Source organism: the organism of the source record quoted next, unplaced genomic scaffold, assembly GCF_019419815.1.
Source record: "Pyrus x bretschneideri cultivar Hongxiangsu unplaced genomic scaffold, Pyrus_bretschneideri_v1 Contig21, whole genome shotgun sequence".
NCBI classification, from domain to species: Eukaryota; Viridiplantae; Streptophyta; class Magnoliopsida; order Rosales; family Rosaceae; genus Pyrus; species Pyrus x bretschneideri.
In genome coordinates, this window is record NW_025999513.1 from 642,511 (window position 1) to 664,724 (window position 22,214).

General features: G+C 39.0%; 1 protein-coding gene across 1 annotated transcript; it reads left to right on the forward strand.

Annotated features, from left to right (window-relative positions):
- Positions 1-20,156: 20,156 nt before the first annotated feature.
- LOC125477474 lies at positions 20,157-22,148 on the forward strand. The gene is made up of 2 exons (XM_048584624.1): positions 20,157-21,160; positions 21,251-22,148. Exon 1 carries the CDS (start codon positions 20,460-20,462, stop codon positions 21,132-21,134), a length of 675 nt encoding a protein of 224 aa, XP_048440581.1. The 5' UTR covers positions 20,157-20,459; the 3' UTR covers positions 21,135-21,160; positions 21,251-22,148.
- The last annotated feature ends 66 nt before the right edge of the window (positions 22,149-22,214 follow it).

A 22,214-nucleotide genomic window follows, 5' to 3' on the forward strand; every position in this document is an offset into this window, starting at 1 on the left:
TAAGAGCAAGTTGTAGGAACTTTTTGCATCTATCACGTGAAATAACGTGCTTGATTTGAGTTCGCCAATGGTCATCTCAGCTTGGATCATACCCATCGTTTTTTGTCTTCCTTAGTTAAAACCTTGGATTAGAAGGCAGCTTCGGGATAGTTCATCCACATCAATGCTGATTGCAGTCATTGTTGACTTTGGCATGATGTTTATGGCCGATCCACCATCCATCGACATGCGGTTGACTTTGGGCTCTCTTACGTACCCAGAGACAAAGAGAGGACGGTTGTGAAGCTTTAACCCTAGCAGCAAGTCTTGGTCAATGAAGCTGATTGTGTCATAGATGGCACAACATGTGGCATATTCATATGACCGAAGCTTCAAGCCTTCGTCCTTGTTTTCTTGTACCTTGTGATCATTGGGACTCGTCAAGACCGTTACTAGTGCTTTTCGCATCTCCTTGGGCAATCTTGGCGCTTCCTTGATACTAAAGTGTACTAGCAAGCTTTCTTTAGGCGTGAAAGTTTTCTTTTCCTCAACGACGATAACTTTACCTTTTGAGGGCTCTTATATCTTTATTTCGACCATGTGACAGGCAGTGATGGTGCACTGTTGAAATAAGTCATTCGGGGAAGTACTCGTGCAAAGAGACAGGAATGCGTGGCTCTTGCTCCATAGGTTCCCTTAGGTCTGTTGGCTTAGTAGCTCTTACGTTTCTTATAGGCTTCTTATTGTTGCGGCATCAGTGTTTCCTCCCTTATTCCACATTTGGCTATATGGCTTGTGGTTTTGGCTTCCTTGTCTTTTTGTAGGTCACCAATGCTCACCAGCGATGGTTGTGCAGAAGGTGCCCTATGGCTTGAGCTTTGATTGAAGTGGTTATGCATGATTTGGAAAGGCACGGGATCAAAGGATGCAAACACAATCGTAGCAATGTGTGTTAGGGTCGTGTCTTTAAGGTCCAGTTCAATTTGCCCTTGTTGTGCCAGCTTCATGATGAAGTCTTTGAGGATGAAGCATTTACCAATAGAATGGCTCACGATATGATGGTACTTGCAGTACCTAGGATCGTTAACATGATTCATCTCTTCAAGGCGTTTGCTTTCAGGTAGCTCGATTACTTTCTTCTCCAACAGGTCATTTAGCATTGCGGCTACGTCAGAGTCTGAAAAAGGGTACATCTTTTGCTCCAGTTCTCTCAAGGTGTTTTTGTACCTATCTTAGGTACGAGGAAGCTCACCTCTTTTTATCTCATTTTCTTGTTCTTGGAAGAGATTTTAATAGGCGCAGAAGAGGTCTTGATGGGGGTAGCGTTGACAGTAAAAGCTTCATTTGCAGGCTTCTTCCCAGTCTTCTCCATATTCGGAATAAACACCTTGTCCTTATTGAATTCAGTGATTGGCTCATTTTTCCCATGATTGGCGAAACTCAACTCCATGTCATAGGATCGAGGTGCAAACTTCTCAAACATTCTCGATTTTATGCATTGGAGGATGTAATGTAACCCCTAGTGCATGCCTTGAACACACATCTCAATGGTAAAGGTTTTAGAAAGCCGACCTTTTCAATCTAGACTTAATAAACACCATATATTGATGTAGTCAATGATGGGTTCATCTTTCCACTGCTTCGTACTTGCCAGGTCTAATATGTTTACAGTGCGGCGAGTATTGTAGAAATGGTTAAGGAATTCCTTTTCAAGTTGATCCCAACCGTTGATGGATTCGGGCTTAAGGTCGGTGCACTAGTCAAAGGCGTTGTGTTTTAGCGAGAGCACAAATTTCTTGATGAGGTAGTCTCCCTTTGTCCCAGCGTTGTTGCAAGTTTCGATGAAATGGGCAATATGTTATTTGGGATTGCCCTTTCAATCAAATTGCATGAATTTTAGCGGCTGATAACCCATTGGCATCCTTCTGCAACTATTGGATAAAGAGAGATCCCATAAGCGTTGTTGTTTGGTCCAACTTATCCTTGACTTTTTCTATCGGCAGCTTCTCATCTTTGTCAGTTTCCTTCTTTTGTAGATCAACCTTTGGGTCACAGTCAGCTTTTTCATCATGCTACACCTCCAGACGGTTGACGAGTGTAGCAATCTGCAAGTTATATTCCTCCATGATCCTTGTTAGAATTGCAATTGCTTCATTCATTTAAGCCAGTTGCTTCTTGATAGAAGTTGCACCAGTAGTCATGACTTGCATGGCTACGGGATATGAGATGCTGCTTGAATTGGCATCGAAAGTCAAGGACTCAAAATGCCTCTTCAGGCTTTCTTCCCTTGGCGCCCTTATCGAGGTCAAAGTGATCATGGACTTGTGCCTCAAATGCTTTTGCTCATTCGGCAAGTTTCGTGTAGGGATGGAAGGTACGGTAGAGAGATCTCTTGCCTTGCTTCAAGTTGTAATGCCTAAAGTGCCCCCACTTGCGGCAAGGATGTTCTTGTTTTTCTCGTTGGTTGTGGGAACAGCTTGATCCTTTCTTAATGCCATTTATGTTTTTTGTGGACTTGAAGACAGAGATGAGAGGTAGAGAGGTCCCACTGGGCGTGTCAAATTTGTAAACATGAAAATTATGTAACGAATGAAACGAAAACATATGTACAATGTAGATTTATATTGATTGAATTTGTAGGTTACAATCTCTATTTACAATTTTTCTCTTATTTAGTCTTCAAATTTGATGTAGATGCGCAAGTTGTCGATCCAAGGGTTGCGATGACTTGATCTCAGAAGAACGATTGAATGATTGGTTCAAGTTTTGAGCTTGAAACAACGCTTGGATGGTCTGCATGTCAAAGATATGGCAAAAGGTGATGTTGATGCAAGATTTCGTTGATTCAAGGGTCTTGGCAACTTGATCTTGAAACAAACGTTGTTACAAGTTTTGAGCTTGTAACAAAGTCTTGAAGGAATCGATACGAGTGCTTGTTGATTCTTCAAGGGGAGTGCTTCCACTTTGGTTGAAAGAAAGCTTCGGCTTTAGTTGTACATTATTCGAAGAGAGCTTTGGCAGCATATTAGCCTTCAAAGATTTGTGCAAAGGTTTTTCTCAATGTGCAATTTCGATCCCTTTGGGTGTCTTAGATCCTTGTATTTATAAACTTCCAAAGCCCTACCTTTGGATGGATTTAGCCTTGATTTGTGTCTTGATTCATCCATAGGAGAATTTAGGCATGTTTTGCGTCTTAATTTCAACCTGGTCGAAATCTATAGGGCTTTCTTGCTTATTTTGTGAGCAATCTTTAATTCTTGCTTGTTTTGTGAAGATGTTTTAGCTTTCTTTTAGGTTTTGAGAGATTTTGGACCCTTTGCCGATTTTAAGGAGGGATTTCCCCCTTTAGCTGAATTTTGGGGAAATTTTACACTTCATTCGCTTCATTTGTGCCACGTGTCATTAATGACTCCATCTCTGAAGCCCGATTCCTCAAGGATTAGGCCAAGAGACCTAAAATCCTTCAATTAGCTAAGCCTTGAAAAATGCCATTGTGGCTACTTCTAAGAATCACAATGCAAGCCATCGTGCATCTAGTTATACTAGGATAGCCAGACTCATCCACGCCTGGATATTCGAAGTGTAGAGTTTATCCTTTCGTGTTAGAGAGTAAACCCATGTGGGTGTCGGGGAATTGGTTTACCCTCTTGCACTGGAGAGTATGGTTTATCCTTCAGTGGGTGCAATTACTGCGATAAGTCCTTAAGAAGGGCGCCATCTTCTTTTGAAGTGCAGGAGTGATCAGTTTTTATAAGCATGCAGTCGAGCTAAATTCTAAATTACTTCTGAATTCCTCATTGAAAAATGAATGAAACGAACGAAAACTTAGCTGTAAAGTAGAAACTGTATAATTTGATAACCCTTAGTTCGCTAAGTGATACCCGTTGAGCTGCTTGAGTCTTCAGGCTTTGATGTAGCGAGAGTCACACATGGTACTTCTTTAGATTGTAGGCGTTCTACTGTTTTTCGATCTCTTTGTCGTTTATAATGGCGAGCGTGTAGCTACCTTTGCCGCCTACTTTACTGATCTTGTACAGACCTTACTAGGTAGGATCCATCTTTTTGCAACCTTCTCTTTAAGCGGTGATGAAGGTTTTTCTTAGGACTAGATTTTCGAGCTGGAACTGCTAAATGTTGGCCATTTTGTTGTAGCTAGAGATAAGCTGTTACTGGTAGACTGCAATACGGGTGATGACATTTTGCATTTCTCCTCTACCAAATCTAGATTCATGGTCATCTCCTTTTCATTTTGCTCGACACTTCGCAGTAAAGTGTTGATACTTGGCACGATGACATTGGAAGGAATGATTGCTTCTGAACTAAATGCCAAAAAGAAAGGAGTTTCACCAGTTGTTCATCGTTTAGTTGTACAATATGCCCAAAGACATCCGGGGAGTTTGTTTGGCCATTTTCCTTTCTTGTAAATAGGGATTTCTTGAGGTAGTTGAAGATCATCTTATTGGATGCTTCGGCCTGCCCATTGCCTTGACGATATCTCGGTGTGGACATGTGCTGCTTGATGTCATATTTCTGGAAGAACTTCACCAAATGTTTGCCTACAAACTGCAGGCCATTGTTTATGATAATGGATTGAGGGATGCCAAATCGGCAAATGATGTTCCTCCATATAAAACACTCTATATTCATCTGAGTCGTGGTTATCATGGGTTTTGCTTCTACCCATTTAGTGAAGTAATTGATTGCCACGAACATCATGTCTTTACCCCCAGTAACGGGCGGCATTGGCCCTACCAAGTTGATTGCCAACTACATGAACGGCCAATGACTCGTCTGCAAGTGGAGTTTACTGGCAGGCTATGTTGATACCAGCTTGTAACATTGGCACCTGTCGCACTTTTGTACTTATTCCTTAACGTCTTGATGCATAGTAGGCCAATAGTAGCCCGCATTAAGAGCCTTTTGTGCTAAGGATCAGCCTCTAGAGAAATTTCAACATACACCTTCGTGGATTGAACTTAGAACTTTTAGCTTGTCCGGAGGCGTTAGGTAATGAAAATGTGGACCAGTGTAAGATCTTTGGACAAGAATGTCGTTCCATATGTAGTAGCATGCTGCCTTCGTTTGAAGCTTTCTAGACTTCAACCTTTCCGTGGGGAGTGTGACATTAACCAGGTAATCTATAATGGGACTTTGCTATTTTAAAGCATTTGAGTTGGTGGTCAAGGGTGAAGCCTAAGCTGGCTAGCGCATCCGCGTGAGTGTTGTTTACCCGCGAAACTTGAGTGAGATTATAAGTCTGAAATGCCTCAAGTTGCTTTCGTACCTTCTATAGGTATTGCATCATGTTTAGATTTTTCGTTGTGTACTCCTCAGTAGTCTGGTTAGTGATTAGCTGAGAATTGGAATGAATTGCTAGCTTATTTATCGCTAAGTCTTTTGCCATTCGGAGGCCTACTAGTAGGTCCTCATACTCTACTTCATTGTTGGATGATTTGAAGCCTAAAGTGATCACCTGCTCGAGCATCGAATCATCTAAGTGACACGGACCATACCTGCTCCCAAACCCTTGTAGTTGGATACGCCATCGACATGCAAATGCCAGAAGTCTCCATTGGGTGGAGCAAGCACGGCTAAGGTGTGCTTAGCTACCTCCAAGGTGTCGGCCGCTTTGTTACGGTACCTAGGCTAGGTGTGAATTCTGCTATGAAGTCCACTAAGGCCTGGGCATTTATCGCCATGTAGGGTTGAAAAACTAAGGCGTATTAGCCAAGTACCAACTCCCATTTCATTACTCATTGAGAAACATCTTATCCATATAGGATTGGTCGTAGAAGGTATTGAGTCATGACGATGACTGTGTAAGCTTGAAAATATGGTATGAGCTTCCGAGTTGCAACAACTAGCACCAAAATTAATTTCTCGATCTTCGGGTTTATAGTTTCCATATTGAGAAGAGTTTTAGAAGTGTAGAATACCAGCAGTTGGGGCTCTGACTCTTTTCGTATGAGGGTAGAGCTTATTGCTACTTCCGAGACTGCCAAGTAAATGTATAAATCCTCCGCTTCTTCTGGCTTCGATAGTAAAGGAGTTGATGTAAGATACTTCTTCAGGTCTTGGAAAACTCTTTCGCTCTCATCATCCCATTTGTCTCGTTGTGCCCTCTTGATGGCTTTGAAAAAAGGCTTGCATCGATCGGTGAATTGCGAGAGAAATCAATTGAAGGCGGCTACTCTTCTAATCAATCTTTGGATCTCCTTCAAGGTAGTTGGAGACTTCATCTCTAGGATTACTCGAATTTTCTTGGGATGTGCTTTGATTCCTCATTGGGTTACGAGGTACCATAAGAATCTGCCTGAAGATACTCCGACTCTGCATTTGGCAAGATTGAGCTTTATCTTGTACCTTCTATGGATGTTGAAAGTTTCCATCAAGTTGCCAATATGGTCCGACCGCTGCTTGCCTTTAACCACTTTGGTAAGTGGCTCTCGCGTTTTTTAGGCCAAAAGGCATGACCTTGTAGCAGTAGGTGCCTTGCTCGATCACGAATACAGTTTTCTCCTTGTCGGGCTCATACATGTCTATTTGGTTGTAGCTGAAGTATGCGTCCAAGAAAATGACCAGTTGGTTCCCAGAAGTTGAATCTTTAAGCATGCTTTGTTGAGTTCAGTGTAGTCTACACAAACCCTCCATTTTCCCTTCTCTTTTTTCTTTACTAGCATGACGTTGGCAAGACATGCTAAGTGTGCTACCTCTTCTATGAATTTGACCTTTAGTAGCTTGTCAATTTCAACCTCAATGATCGCCACTCACTCGAGTGCAAAATGTCTTCTCTTTTGGATCACCGGTTTGGCAGCGAGATTGACGAATAGCTTGTGGCAAGCTATAGAGGGGTCAATGTCAGGTATGTCACAGGGTAATCACGCGAAGATGTTGAGATTTCCCCTAAGGAAAACCGTGAGTTCTTCCTTTTCCTTTGGGCTTAGAAGTGAGCCGATTCTAGCAGTCTTCTTCGGTTGCCGGGGATCAAGAATGATGTGTTCGGCGTCTTCTTTGGGTTTCCATCTTGTCTCGTTTGTTGGCGCATTGGTTTGGGTCCCATCTTCTTGATCCGCTTGCTATTTGGTAGCTTCATCGTCCCTTTGGACCTTGATAGCCTCTACGAGGGTAAAAGTTTTCCTTCTTAACTCATTCAGTACTTGCACAGTGCATTGTCGAGATGCAGCTTGGTCAGACTTGATTTCTCTGACTTCTTCTCCCAGGATGGGAAATCAGATTTTTTGATACTTGACGAAAGTGACAGCGTTCATCTTTATCAGCCAAGGTCGCCCCTAGAATCCCATTATAGGGAAATGGATCACTTAATATTGTGAATGTTTACTTTAAGATAACTGGCAATGTTTTCACATCAAGTGTGATAAGGCCGATGGAGGTCGAGGTGTGTCCCTTGAATCCGATGAGTACCTTTGCTCGGCGTATGATTATGTTTTTCAAGGCCATCTTCTGAATTACTAAGAGCTGAAATAGGTTGACTGCATTTCCATTGTTAACCATCATTTTGTCAACTATGCATAAGCTAGGTTGACAGATACCACTAGTGCGTCATCATGGGGGAAGTCAACACCTTTTGCATTATGCTCGGTGAAGCCAATGATGGGTCCAGGTTGGGTGTCAACTGCCTAAACCTGCGAGACTAGTAAAGCATACTCGATCTACTTCTTCTTTGACTTATTGGTAGCCCCCAAATGCTCAGATTCAGCGAAGATGTCGTTAATCCGAATCGCTCAGATTCAGCGAGACTAGTAAAGCCTGCTGGATCTTCCTCTTCTTCGTCAGCATCTGCATTCCTTCTAGGCTGCGCAATCGGCTTATCCAAGTATTTGTCGACTTTGCCTTCTTTCACAAGTTTCTCTAGGTAGTTTTTCCAAGTGTAGTAGTCATTGGTTGTGTGCCCGAGACCTTAGTGGAATATGCAGTACTTGGTGTGGTCCAACTTGGAAGTATCTCCCTTTAATTATTTTGGCAACTTAAGCCATAGTTTGCTCTTGATGTCACGAAGGATTTACTGAATTGGGATCGAGAACTTAGAGTAGTTCTTGGATGCAAAGCATTCTTTAGTCATGGGTCGACCCTTACGTTTGGCTTCCTACCTGCTTTGCTATACTGCTTCATGTCCTCATTTTTTTGAGCCACTGCCTACTATTTTTGAGGCTGCTTAGGCACCTTGTCTACTAGTCGAGCCTTATCCCAAAGTGCATGCTTCTCTACCAGAGTGAAAGATTCTTCCAAAGTTAAATCTTCTTTCACAATCAATTCTCCAAACAGTGGGTGGTCTGCTAGGAATCCTTTTTGGAAGGTTGCATTGCTATCGAGTCGTCGTATCCGACTATCTTCACCTTCTCTACCTTGAACTTCTTCACATAGTGACGGTGCGACTTTTTTGGGTTTTTCTTCACATTGAACAAGTGGTCGGACTTTTTCTTGATCGAGCAGTAGGACGAATATCTTGCACCTCATCGAAACTCCGGATAGATCGTGGCGGCAAAGTGTGGAACCAATCTTGCACCTCACCTTGCAAAGTAGTGGCAAATATCTTGCACATGAAGGCATCGTTGCTCCGATAAAGGACCATCGTGCTTTGGTAATGCTTCAAGTGTTTCTCTAGATCTTCATCTCCTTTGAAGGATGTGAAATGTGGTATGCTAAACTTTGCGTGGAGGCTCTGCCTACTTGATCTAGTCCGTGAAGGGTGACTTGCTCATGCTGGTCATGTCCCGTCGTAATGCCTCATCGGTAACCTTGTTGTGTTAGAAATCACGCAATCGCTCAATCAAGAGCCTCTCTACTTCTTCTTGAATTTGCCTTTGTTGGGGTAACAGAGCCCTCTGCTAACCTCAGTCTTTACTTGCCGATCCAGGTTACTCTTCCATATGTTCGGCTCGTCTATGCCGTGGTTGCAATGCATGTGGTATTTTCCTGGTAGGTGAGCAATTTCTTAGTAGACTGCCTATTAAACTTTAGCTGGATTGAGTGACTGCTTATCTCCGTCTGTCGTGTTTCTTGCAGGCCCAGCTGCAAATGAACATTTCACCTGGAAGGTTGCTTATGTTGATTGTCGGAGTACAATCCCAACCATGAATGTACACTCATCCATGGGCCTAGTCGAGAATGCACGTTCCTCCGAACGCTAAGATATGAGTATACGCTATCTCAGGGGCCCAGTCAGGAATGTTCACTGCTGGAACCCTCGATTCTTGGTTGGTTGAGTGGCTGCTTACCAAGATGCTACTGGAGAGGTTCCTCGTCTGCCCTTGTCCACTTCGGGACACATCGTCATGGCGTTTGTTAACTCTATGACTTGTCGAGACAAGTGTTGTTCACCATTTGGGTTGGAAAAGCTTGGACCGAATGCGTCTCCTTGATTAGTTGAAGTGTGGTAGACTCCAGGCAAGAGATTTGAGTTGGGAAATGTCAAATATGTAGAGAAATATGATGAAAATACCCCTAGTTCAATCATCGGCCTAGAAATTTGGAGCCGAGATGGTTGAACTAGTCTTAGACCAGTTTGGGCTGCTTAGGACACCACAGGAGTGGGTTGGGCCATAGGAGTGGGTTGTGGCGCACATGGGCGTTGGGCTTGGGCTTGGCTCGGGAGCACGTTAGGCTTAGGCTTGGGCCCATGTAGGTTGAAATAGCATGCGGGCCTTAGGCTGTTGTCTTGGCATCATCGGTTTGGGCTTTGCCGAGGATGGCCATGATAGTTGCTGCAACGGTGGCACCCCGCGATGGTGGTGTCACTCCACTTGTCGTTGCGTTGAGCCTTGTGGATCATCGTGGTCCCAATTCTTAAACGTTGGAATTTTCATTCGTTGTGGTTTCCGAGTTTCTAGTCATTGTACTTTTCTTCTACGTTTTATCAAATGATCTTTATAAATAAAAATTCCAAGAATAAGAAAATACGAAAAATCTACAAATGAACTAGAAAACAAAAACCTTGAATACGAGAGTCTTTTACGAGCATTTGAATCAAGACTCTTAAAAAAAGCACCAATTTGTGAATGCAAATTTCCTCCTTCTTCTTTTTGGATGAAAATGCACCTGCAAAACAATTAACACCTAAGATCAAGGCCAAGATGCTCACGTGCCCACAATGAATGGGGGAAGTTTTGGCCGAAGATTCTCCGATTCTAAAGTTAGAATTTGAGGGAAAAGTGTTTAGAGAAATTTAGAGAATTTTAGAAGAGAATTAGACCTAGGTTTTGGAGAAAATGAGGGCTATATATAGGGGTGTGGTTGGCCCTATTAGCAAAATTGGGACCGGCCACATTTGGTTATTTTTGTGGGATTGATTGCAAGATATTATGGAATTACTTTAGGTAATTAATCAATTAATTATATAATTATATAATTAATTTAGGTAATTAATCCCAATTTGAAACTAATAATTAGGAGTTACCTTGTGGATGAAGATTTGTTGAGGAGTGATGAGAAGGTTTAAAAGAATATCGTTTTGATCACCTTTAACATTGATTAAGTCCTTATTATCCGTTGCATGTGTGTGGGAGTCCCAATGTGCCTTAAGCATAATTTTGTCTTTCTAACCCAAAAGTCCACGTGTTGCCTCCATATTTTTCTTGATTATTTTTGGCTTCACAATTATAACAAGTCAGCCAATACTGTTGGAGCTTCGCTTTTAGAAAAAGGATATTTTAGGGAGACTAAATTTGGAGACAAAATTTTAAAAATTAAAAGACATAAAAGTTGACGATTGCTCTATTACTTAAGCGTTGATAAACATGCTCATTTATATTGATTACACATTATCCTTAAGCGTTGATGATTAGATTATTAATTAAGTATCGATTAACGTATTTATTTCCTATTAGTTACACATCATTTAGTTTACACATTTAATTTAAAGATCTAGTCCCCTTAACATTATCCATTTTTAAATCTTTGTTTGACCCTAACTTTGAACCTCAAGATTCCAAAGTCCAAATCAACACTAAAAAAATGCCAAATTACAATATAGTCTAGTTACATATGTATATGCACAACAGCCTACCAAACGAGCCACTTCTTTAATTAGGGGAAATTACGGTAGGGACTTGGAAGTAGGTATACCATTGGACATGGCCATATTTCTCGATAAAACTTTTGTTTAATCCCAAAGCGCCTCAATATCTTTTTCTCTGCTTGCTTGTTTATTATTTGACATTTTGCAGGAGTGCGATGAGATTATCATATAAGGATTCCCTCTGGATCCTTTTTGTGAGGATCTTATGCATCTTTACATTTTAGTCGTGCATCAGACATCATGCTGGTAACTTTATGTTTTCACTCATCCTATGTTTTCACTAAGGGTAAGCGTGGGTTGGTTTGGCCAAATTTGCAAACCGAAACCGACCAAGCTAGGCCTAAAACCGATCAAGTTGGTTCACCGAATGTGGTGGGTTGATTTGGATTGGTTTTCGGTTTGTGTAAAGACGAAAATAGATAATAAACTTCTCTTCCAAAAGAAACAAAACATAGCACCAATGTGAGTAATTGCTCAAAAGAAAACACAAATGGTGCCCTTGATCTTCTCGAAAGGGACTCTTAAACTAATTAAGTTTTGTTTTCTTGTGATCAAAACATGGTAACTCGTAAAAAAACTAACCATTTATATTACTATGCATATTATTTATGATTAAAAAAATTAAATTAAATATATGCGGGTCAGTTTGATTAACCGCACTCTAAGAATTTTGGAAACCAATTGCCAAACCGATTAAGGGCGGTGTGGTTCAATTTAACCACTGAAAATTTAAAAACAATAAAAAAAACCCAACCAAACCAAGTCATCGGTGCAATTCGGATGGTTGAATCAGTTTTTTTTTCTTTTCAAAATGCCTAGCCTAGTTTTCACCTACCATAAAAAAGTTAAAAACACATAATACTCTCTTTGCTTATTCCTAGAATGTCCTTCATACATTTGTTCAACTATTTTCCAATAAAAACAAAAATTGAAAATCAAAACCAAACGACCCGACCCAATTGGATGGCAACCCCCTTCCCACCACCAACCAACTTTTCTCTCTGGAAATTTGGAGGAAAATGAGCAACCGTCGGTTGAATTGGGTTGAGGTTGAGTTTGTTCATTTGTGGACTGATAATGATGATTTGTGTTGAGGTTGAGTTTGTTTATTTGTGGGTACAATTGAGATGGAGAAAGGAAAAGATTAGGTTGGGAATGAGACCCCAAAACGGTGGAGGATGGTTGCAACCAGATTGGACGGGGTGGGCGTGGCTCTTCGTTTTCCTTCTAATTTTCAATTTTTGTTGTCTTGTTTTTTCTTCTAATTTTAACAAGGCAACAATTAGACTAGAGAGCTAGTGTGTTGATTGCATCCCGCCATTTTTTTTCACACCTTCTCATTTCCTTCTCCTCAAATAGTCAAATCTCTCTTTGCTTTTTGGGATTTCTCCAGATTAAAGATAACAGTGTTTTTTTTTTTTTTGTGAGTTGGAAACAAAATGTTGAATTTATGTTCTTTTGGCCATAAAGAAATAGAAACTTTAACAAAAAGCTCCTAGTACTATTCACTTTAACGAAAAACCACATTTTACACTAAAAAGTTCATTTTTTTTTATGGTTTCTGTGGTGACACACCATTTTCAATGTCACCCTTGTGATGAAAAAGTTGTTAATTAAACTCTCGTGGGGAGCGCCGTTAGCAATTGAGGTCCAAATCCAAACTTTTGTTAATCTTTCGTTAAATAAACTCATGTGACTATCACATGGATTGGTCAAATACGTCATTTCAATCCAAATCACATCCTATTCTATGGACATCTAGTATGACTTTAGTATACCCTTGTTCTTTCTGGGTGAGATATGACATACACTTATTTTTCTTGTGAGTTAAAAGTTGGCATCTGATTCCAATGCACAAAGAAAATTGAAACAAGTGAAAATGAGAGATAATTTACAAGAATAACTTAAACAATTAAAGACAACGGGTGAACAACATTGCAGTTTATGCATTCAGACTAGTGAAAGGCATTGCAGAATTAAATAATTGAAGACAATGGGTGAAGGGCAGTGCAGAAAATTCAATTTTCACGTCTACCCTCTACATATGAACTTCAAGAGCATAAGAAACTTAAATAATTAAAATTCAAAGTAGATTCAGAAAAAAAAAAAATTGAAAGGTTGTGTACTGGCCAACTACAGCGTGCATCAAACCACACTACCAATTAAAGACAAAATTGAAAGGCATATATGCATTCAGACTAGTACAAATTGATACAAGAATGAAAATTTAACTAACACTAAGACTCTAACTCATGATCAAGACGTGTTGGCAATGAAAAAAAATAATGGTATATTAGAAGTATTTATGATTTCCAAACGAAATTAAATCATACCTAAGAAATTATATGCAGCTTCACTTTCACCTCTTCTCCTAGCCCTTGATGTGGTTTTACAGGTTTAGTTTCACTCTTTACATTCAAGTTTTTTTCTATGAAATCTAATTTCCGTTTAACCCTAACTCATACTAGATGTCATGGAATATGATGTAATTTGAATTGAAATGACGAATTTGACCCTCCATGTGATAGTCATGTGAGTTTATTTAACGGAAGAATAACGAAAGTTTAGATTTAGACCTCAATTGCTAATAAGGCTCACCACGAGTGTTTAATCAAAAAGTTTTTTCAACACAAGGATCACATTGAAAATGTCGTGTCACCACAAGGACCACGAAAAAGAATTTGGCCTGATTAATTTTGTTAGGGCTTCATAAGTCATTTTAGAAAAGGTTAAGTATATCACTAATATTTTCAATAATAAGTGGGTGGGAAAAATACGGTTGAGGGGTGGGTATCATCACTTTTAAATATAAAAAAATTAAAATAATTTTTGACTTCACGATGTATAATAAACAGTTAGGGTGTAAGGATCCTTAAGATTCTGACAATTTTGATCTGGATGGTAGCCAAATCCGAGATTATCAACCAAAAAGGAACACTCTCGTGTTCTAAAGAATTTTATACATTACTTTCTTGAAAGTGAAAGCTTTTTATGGCAGGATGACTTGGTGCTATTTAATCAAGTTTTGATACTGATTTGGGTCATAATTTTTAATAAGTGATATTATTCAAACATACAAAACTAACACATTTCTGATAAAAGTGAGTTTCATTAGCCAATAATTGAGCTCCGTTCATATCTATTAAAGAATGTATCACTAAATTTATCTTTGTATGTCCAAATATTTTTTATTTTATATTAGGTTTTTATCACAATTTTATGCTGGGTGGATTTGCTTCATGGTCTGTATTGCGATTTATTTTGAGGTTTGCTGGGTTCATTGACCTGAATTCAAATGAAATCAATTGATTGACAATCGAAAGTAAGATTCATTGATCCGACCTGTTTTACGAGAGATTTTTTAATGAGCTACAAATATGGGATGATACGTCATATATTATTATACAAGTGACATAATATTTTTTAATTTTTTTTATAAGTGTCCCTCCACTTATATAATGACATGTGCTGGTGTTTCGGGTACACTCCAATTTTACACTAAGTGCATGCCAAAATGGTGAAGTTGAACTGTTAAACAGGGTAAACAATACATCGCTTAGGAAGTAGAGTGAACTAAATTTGGATCAGAAAAGAAAATATAATGCAACTATATATTTACACTAGTTACTAATGTAATGGGGGATTGGGTTATAATAATTCGTATCAATCTCTCCATCCACAAAGTCATACTTATGCCTGGTTTGATACTGAAGTGATTCTGAAAAAAGCTGGTATCAAAAAAAGTTAGGAGCTGTTTTGGTGTTTGGTAAACATTCAGCTTTAGTTTTTTTTTCACAGTTTTGAGTGAAAAAAAAAGCCAAAAACAAAAGCTGCAAAACCCAGCTTTGAAAAACCGGCTTTTTTTCATATCTGTTTTACATAAAAGTTTACCAAACACTATAATACTACTTTTTTTTTTCAAAAGCACTTTTACAAAAAAAATTTACCAAACACTCTGTTGCTTTATTTCACAGCTGTTTATTATCACAGTACAGCAAAAACAGTTTTTTTTCAAAGTACAGCAATACCAAACTAGCGCTTAATACCTCCTGCTTCGCTAAACTATAATAATACCAAAAGTGACAACTAGAAATTAGAAGTTTGTCCATATGAAATTATATCACAATAATTTTTCATTATTGTCAACAAAACGCCTAGGGTGTTTCTCACCAAATTTTAGGAACCGCTTACAATTTGTATGAAGATAAGTCATCTAAACTGGATTCTCACTTCTGCTACATCCAAAACCCATTTACTCGAAAATAACTATAACTCCAAAGGAAAATGGTAATGTTTGCATGAGAACTTAATGATCGAGAATTTTGTACGTGATTTGGGCTAAAATGTTGGTATCTGTTGGAACTTATTGTTGTCCTTCATCCGCCAAAGGGCCAAAGAGAAAGTAGTTTAAATAGAAATACCTCTTTTTAACTAACATCGAGACCTTTTACGATAAAACCCCACACCTGAGGATTGTGCAGGTGGTTAAGTGGGGACAATATCGGTGTTGTTAGAGTGGACACTCGGCTCGTCGACCTGAAAAATTCTACATGGTATCAGAGACAGGAGGTGGGCCCGTATTGCTACGTGATTGGGGTGGGTCTCCGTGTGGCCCCGTGTGATGGGTGTGTCACTACATGGCTCCACGTAGGCCAAAGATGCCACGTGATTGCGTGGGTTCCCATTGGTCCCACGTGATGGGTGAATCCCGACATGGCTCCACATGGTTGCCGATGCGAATATCCACATGTGAACATAAAATGGGGTCTCACGTGCGGGGGAGTGTTGGAACTCATTGTTGTCCCACATCGGCCAGAGGGCCAAAGAGAAAGTAGTTTAAATTGAAATACCCCTCTCTAACTAACATCGAGGCCTTTTGTGATAAAACCCCACACCTGAGGATTGTGCAGGTGGTTAAGTGGGGATAGTATCAGTGTTGTTAGAGTGGACCCTCGGCTAGTCAACTTGAAAAATTCTACAGTATCCCACACTTAAAAATAAATACAAACTACTTAAGTCCAACCCTTTTAAACCATAGCTGGGCCCTCGGCCTGTCGACCTGAAAAATTCTACATGGTATCAAAGTTAGAAGGCAGGTCCATACTACCATGTGATTGGGTGGGTCCCCGTTTGGCCCCGCGCAATGGGTAAGTCCCGACATGGCTCCACTAGGCCAAAGATGCCACACAATTGTGTGGGTCCCTATTGGCCCTGAGTGATGGATGAGTCCCGACATGGCTCCACATGGTTGTCGATGTAATATCCACATGTGACCCGCCATGTGATTGGGTGGGTCCCCGTTTGGCCCCGCGCGATGGGTAATTCCCGACATGGCTCCACGTAGGACAAAGATGCCACATGATTGGGTGGGTCCCCATTGGCCCTGAGTGATGGATGAGTCTCAACATGGCTCCACATGGTTGCCAATGTAATATCCACATGTGACCCACAAAATGAGGTCTCACGTGCGGGGAGTGTTGGAACTCATTGTTGTCCCACATCAACCAGAAGGCTAAAGAGAAAGTAGTTTAAATAAAAATACCCCTCTCTAACTAACATCAAGGCTTTTTGTGATAAAACCCTATACTTGAGGATTGTGCAGATGGTTAAGTGGGGATAGTATTGTGGGCCCTCAACCTGAAAAATTCTACAATATCCCACACATTAAAAATAAATTCAAACTAATTAAGTCCGACACCCTTAAACCATACCTTTCACGCCTACTCGTAGTCTGGTATATCCATTTGATTTATAGAAGAAAGAAGGGGCATGCGGATAAAAAAAAAGGCGTGATATCAACATACATCTCTCAATTTTCGTCAGTCGCATCGAATTAATTGAACAAGATAAAAAAAAAACAGAAATTAACAAGAGGCGTGTATGAAAGAAAAATAAGTGTATGGAGAGTACCATAAAAAAAAAAAAACAATTCACAAGGATTTGATCGACTTTAATGTATTTTGCGAGGCATGACCGTTATAATATTAAGCCAGTTATATTGTAATTAGTTTTGTTCTCCCTTGTTATATTAACAACACAAACCGTGCTCCCTCCCATTTCTCCTGAAATTCAATAACTTTGCTCAAAGTTTTCAAGAAAAGTCAGAATACTGTAAGTTGAATTAACTTTAGAAATTTATCAAGAAACATATTCAGGTCATTTGGTTCAGCTCATGGCTCCTCATCTTGTGTTTCCAGTTTCGCCACCAACTTATGGGTGCTCCTTATTTTTTTTTTTCGTTTTTTTTTTAGAAAAATTTAGTATTGTTTCACCATAAATAAAAATTGGGTTAGATCTTTCTCTTAGGAAACTTATAATTTGAGTCTCCAACTTTAGTAATTGTTTTTTTTTTTTATATATTTAATTTTTTTTGGTTAACAATTTTTGAGTTAATTTTTGTATAATCTTTATTTTATTTTATTTACGAGCATGACGTAAAAAAATAAAAATCTGAAGAAAAGAAAATTGTGATTGTGCTTTTGCTTTTGCTTTTGCTCCAAAAGACCACGAGAAGACCAATAAAAAAGTTGAGGGCAAAGGCCTGCCTCACAAGTCACATGTAATCCTCTTCACCCAATCAATATTTGTGAAGAAAGTGGGAAATTTCTTTTTTAACAAAAGATATTATTTTCATGTTGTGGTCTGCGCCACATTGGCTTACACGAATGAGGATCTTCTCTAAATCTTCTTTATGAGGATTCTGGAATTCTTTAATCGTGTCGTTTATATCGCGTGATCAGTTTCTATCAGGTACTATTTATGTTAAATTTAAAATAAAAAATCTAAAATAATTTCTGACTGCATGATATACAATGAACAAACACGATTTAAGGATCCCCGAGATTTTCACAAAGAGGATCCTCATTCGGCTTAGGCCATCTCCAATCGAGGGCTGGCCAAAGGGCTTGTTTTAGCCATCTGGCCCTCGAAGATATTAATATTTTAATGAATAGTACAGGGTCATATTTGCCTCTGTCTCCAACCGAAGGCTAAAAGGGCATAAGACTTATTTTAGCCCTGTCACAAAAAACCGTCTCCAACCGAGGGCTAAATGGCCATAAGGCCAAACATAATTTATTATTTAAATTTAAAAACTACAACAACAACTTAAATTCAAATCCAACAACTTAAATTTAAAAACTACAACAGTAACTGGCCCAAAAAACCAAAAAAATTAGAACTTAAGTTTAATCAATGGTTTAGGTATTTATAGGGAAAAAAAATTAGAATGTTTAAGAATTAAAACAAAAAAAAAAATTGAATCCAATGGTAACTAGCGTCAGCTAACCGTTGGATTCAACAATTTGTTTAAGCATTCTTGTTGGTTATATTCGACAGGAATACTCATCCCTCTGGCCAGCCTCGGACTGGCTAGCTGGCTAGATTGGGCCAGCCCTTTGGCCCTTTCAGAGTGGGGCCCGTGAACCCTCTGGCCTAGCCCTTAGTTGGAGACGATTTTTTGGCTATTTTTGACCCTCTGGTCCTCTGGACCCCTCAGTTGGAGATGACCTTACACAGTTGCATTTTGGCACGCAGGGCCTACGTTTTCTCCCTTGCAAGTGGGCTAAGATATGACACATTTCCACTCAAAATTTTCACAACCTTGGTCATTAGAAGGGAGTAGGATTCTCTTCCTTTTTCTTTTTTTTTTCCCTCCACTTCCCTGCCCTCCTATTTGAACGGTCATGATTAAATCACGTCAACATCTTATATTAATTTTTTATAGAAAGAGAAAGACAAAATAGAGAATGTGAGAGGAGGGGATAGAAGGGGATGGAAAGAGAAGGGGAGAGAATCCTAGTCCCATTAGTAGATCTATATAACGTATTGAAATTTTATTCAGATTTTTGTGTCTGAAGTAGATGTATTCGAAGATCTGCACTATTATTGTAAATCATGCAGTCCTTATTAATTCATATCACTCACACAACTTAAATGGTTTCGATCTCTTTTTCTCTCTCTTCAACTCCCTAAAGCTCCAGATTATTGAGCTCAACACGCAAAGATTTGAAGAGAATCTCGACTCCTATACACACACCCCAAAACTCAAAACACTAACATTCTTGACCTCAAAATACATGCATTGGAGATGGTCTATGGAAGGGTACCACCATCAAGTTTAATTATGATAAATGGTACTAATGGAGAAGGCACAATATTTGTCAAATTTCATCTAGAGAAGCCGCTGCTCTAGCAAATTTCGTAATCAACCTATTTAATTTATGAAGCAAGTAGATGAATTGATTCATATATACATCTTCATAAGGAGAAACCCTATTTACTATATATCTCAGTTACAAACACTGATTATGCCTATTGTGAGACAAAAATGACCACTAGTGTTTGAAATCAAAATTATAGTTTTTATCACTTGATGTGAACCATACATATATAGTCGGTGTTTGAAACTAAAAAGAGTTTGTCTTCTCGTTAAGACATGAACATCAATTGACCTACCCAATCAGAACTCATGTAAACTATTATTCTACCTTTCTTTTCTTGGCTACATATACATTTACTTAATACATTCACCGTCTAACGATTATATTTTATAGGTGCATATTAGATGATAAATGTATGTACCATAGTCAATCTCTTTTTTGACCAAACGTAAATAGAATGATGTCTTTACTAATTATTACATATTATGTCATGATAAACGTGATACACACAAGCAAATCACAAAGATAATTTTTGACCAAATCAGTTCAAAATCACCTCCTGATTTATGGAAATCAGTCTTCATTTACATAACCAAATCAATAGGATTCGTTTTCCTTTTATGTTTTCTTTGTACAGAAAGTCGATCACCAAGCTTGTAGTTATATATAATATAGTTATATATAATACTCACTGATGTTCAATTGAAACCACAACTAATCAAGAACAATTACCCATAATTCTATGCTTCTCTTGCCTTCTCTACATTATCTTTCATGTATTTACTCATATAACTAGTACAAGAGTAGGAAGACCTGTAGAAAATAGTCAGATCACACAATTTCAGCCCACAAAACAACGAACACAACGTGACATGCTGGAAACCCCACCACACACTACATATACAACTCAAAAAGTATCAAATGCTAAAAACATGAATTATTTCTTTGGTTGGTCCTCTTCTCTCACCAAACTTAGGACCCAAGATTGCTCCAAGCTGGGGCCTCCAAGCTTTGCCAAAAGTTGAAACCACTTTGCAACCAACTCATCATTCATTTCTTTATTGCTAATTTGCCATTCTTATTCCAAAGTTGAATTTTTCTGAATTGGCTGGCTAGCTATGACTAGAATGGCATTTCCCGAAATTTAGTCGAAAAACGGGAGCATTTAGCAGCGCAAAACAGAAAAAGTAAGGTATCAAAAGCTTCTTCCATACGAGCCATCATATAGATCATACCCTCATTTGCCTTATGTTGCAGCAAAGTTTTTGTGTAGAAAGGAAACAATGATTTCGTTACGATCCAATACTTCTAGGTCATGCCGGACGCTGGCAAAGAAGTTTGGATGCGCGAAGAGGACGTGGAGGAGCTTCACCGATAAAGTACAATCAAAACTCCACAAACTCAACATCCCCAGAGCAATCAAAACCACTGCCAGACACCTCCGTGCCTTGCAGACCAAGTTTCATTTTCTTATCCCATCCAAACTCCGCGCTCTCACCAAACCTTCCTCTACCTTCCCTAGTAACCGATACTATAACCATCACTACGACACCTTTGACTCCCACGTCGGTTATGCGCTGGGAAGATCTGGCTACCAGTACCACAACAAGCTCCATCATAATAAGAATACGGAAGCCATACACATAGACGAACTCTTTGAAGAGCCTGCCGCTGTCTGTGTGGACGCCAAGAAGGATCGACATTTTGGTGAGCAAGCAGAAACAAGCAAAGTGAAACAAGCGGTTGACGAGGAGGATGATGGGAAGGTTGTGAAAAGAGATAAGAAGAGTTTGTACAGCGTTGAAGATGCGTGGCAAGCAGTGGTTGCTAAGTCACCTCAGCTGCGGGTAGTGGATGAAAGAGCGGAGGAGTTTATTCACAAGTTTAGGCAAGATATGAAGCTTCAGAAGGAGAAATCCCTTCTTGAGTTCCAGGAGATGTTGGCTCGCAGTTCATAAATCAACATAATTTATTTTAACTTTCGGTAGTTTTTTTTTTTTTTTTTTTTTTTCTCCAATACAAAATATGAGAGTGATTGAACAAGCTTCAAGATTTGCTAGTTTTTTGTTTTCAGGGTGAAGAGATTGACGAATGAAGTGATTCCTGCAGAAAGTGTGGTGATGTATGCAAACAATTTAGGTTTTCTTCCTTTCAATTATTTTTTTTATAATATTTTCTGTGGAATATGTACATGGAAATGCTTTTTGTGGATTGGTGAATTGGTCGAGAATATAAGATTAAAGATTATTGTTTTTGGATATGAAATAATCAAAAGTTTAGTTGTGATCTATTTTACATTACTTGATCGTTACTTTGGACCTCTTCACCCTTGTGAGGTATAGTTGTAATCTATAGTTATAATTTTAGAGAGGTTATCGCTAAGTGAGCTAGATTTTTTATTTTATTTTTTAACATAGTTACTCTTAATGAAAATTGCTTGAATACAAAGAACAATAAGTGGAGCAGATCAATTTCCAAGATGTAACATTGGAAAAAAAACACACACAGTCTTAAAATCTAGCGCTTGTGTGTATGCAGTACTCTCTTTAATGCTTCTCTGTAAACATGTTCGAAAAGCTCACCAGGAAAATGTCCATGTTTACAACGCATTATGCACTCACAAGCTCAAAAGCGTGGTACCATCTCTATAAAGTAAAACAATTTCCAAACATTTATAGCAAAATATTTTAGTTCATCTTAGACTTTTATTTGTGACATTACATATTTTTGTAGTTATTGACAATTATTACTACGATATAGAGGCGAGTTTCCTTAATATGGGACCTAGAATAATTATAACTTACTACAATGTAGAATTTATTCCTATACATAATTGGCCTCTAATTGTTAGGTACACGATTTCTCACCTCCGTTTTCCCCTTTTATACTCCTCCCTTTGTTTTTGTCCCTTGGTTCTGCTTTGATTTATTAAATACAAGAGCTAGAATAAAAGAGAGTCGTGGAGAGGGAGAGCATTTCTCTTTTTTATACAAGCAAATATTGACGGAGGACGGAAACCGTACATAACCTCGGATGCT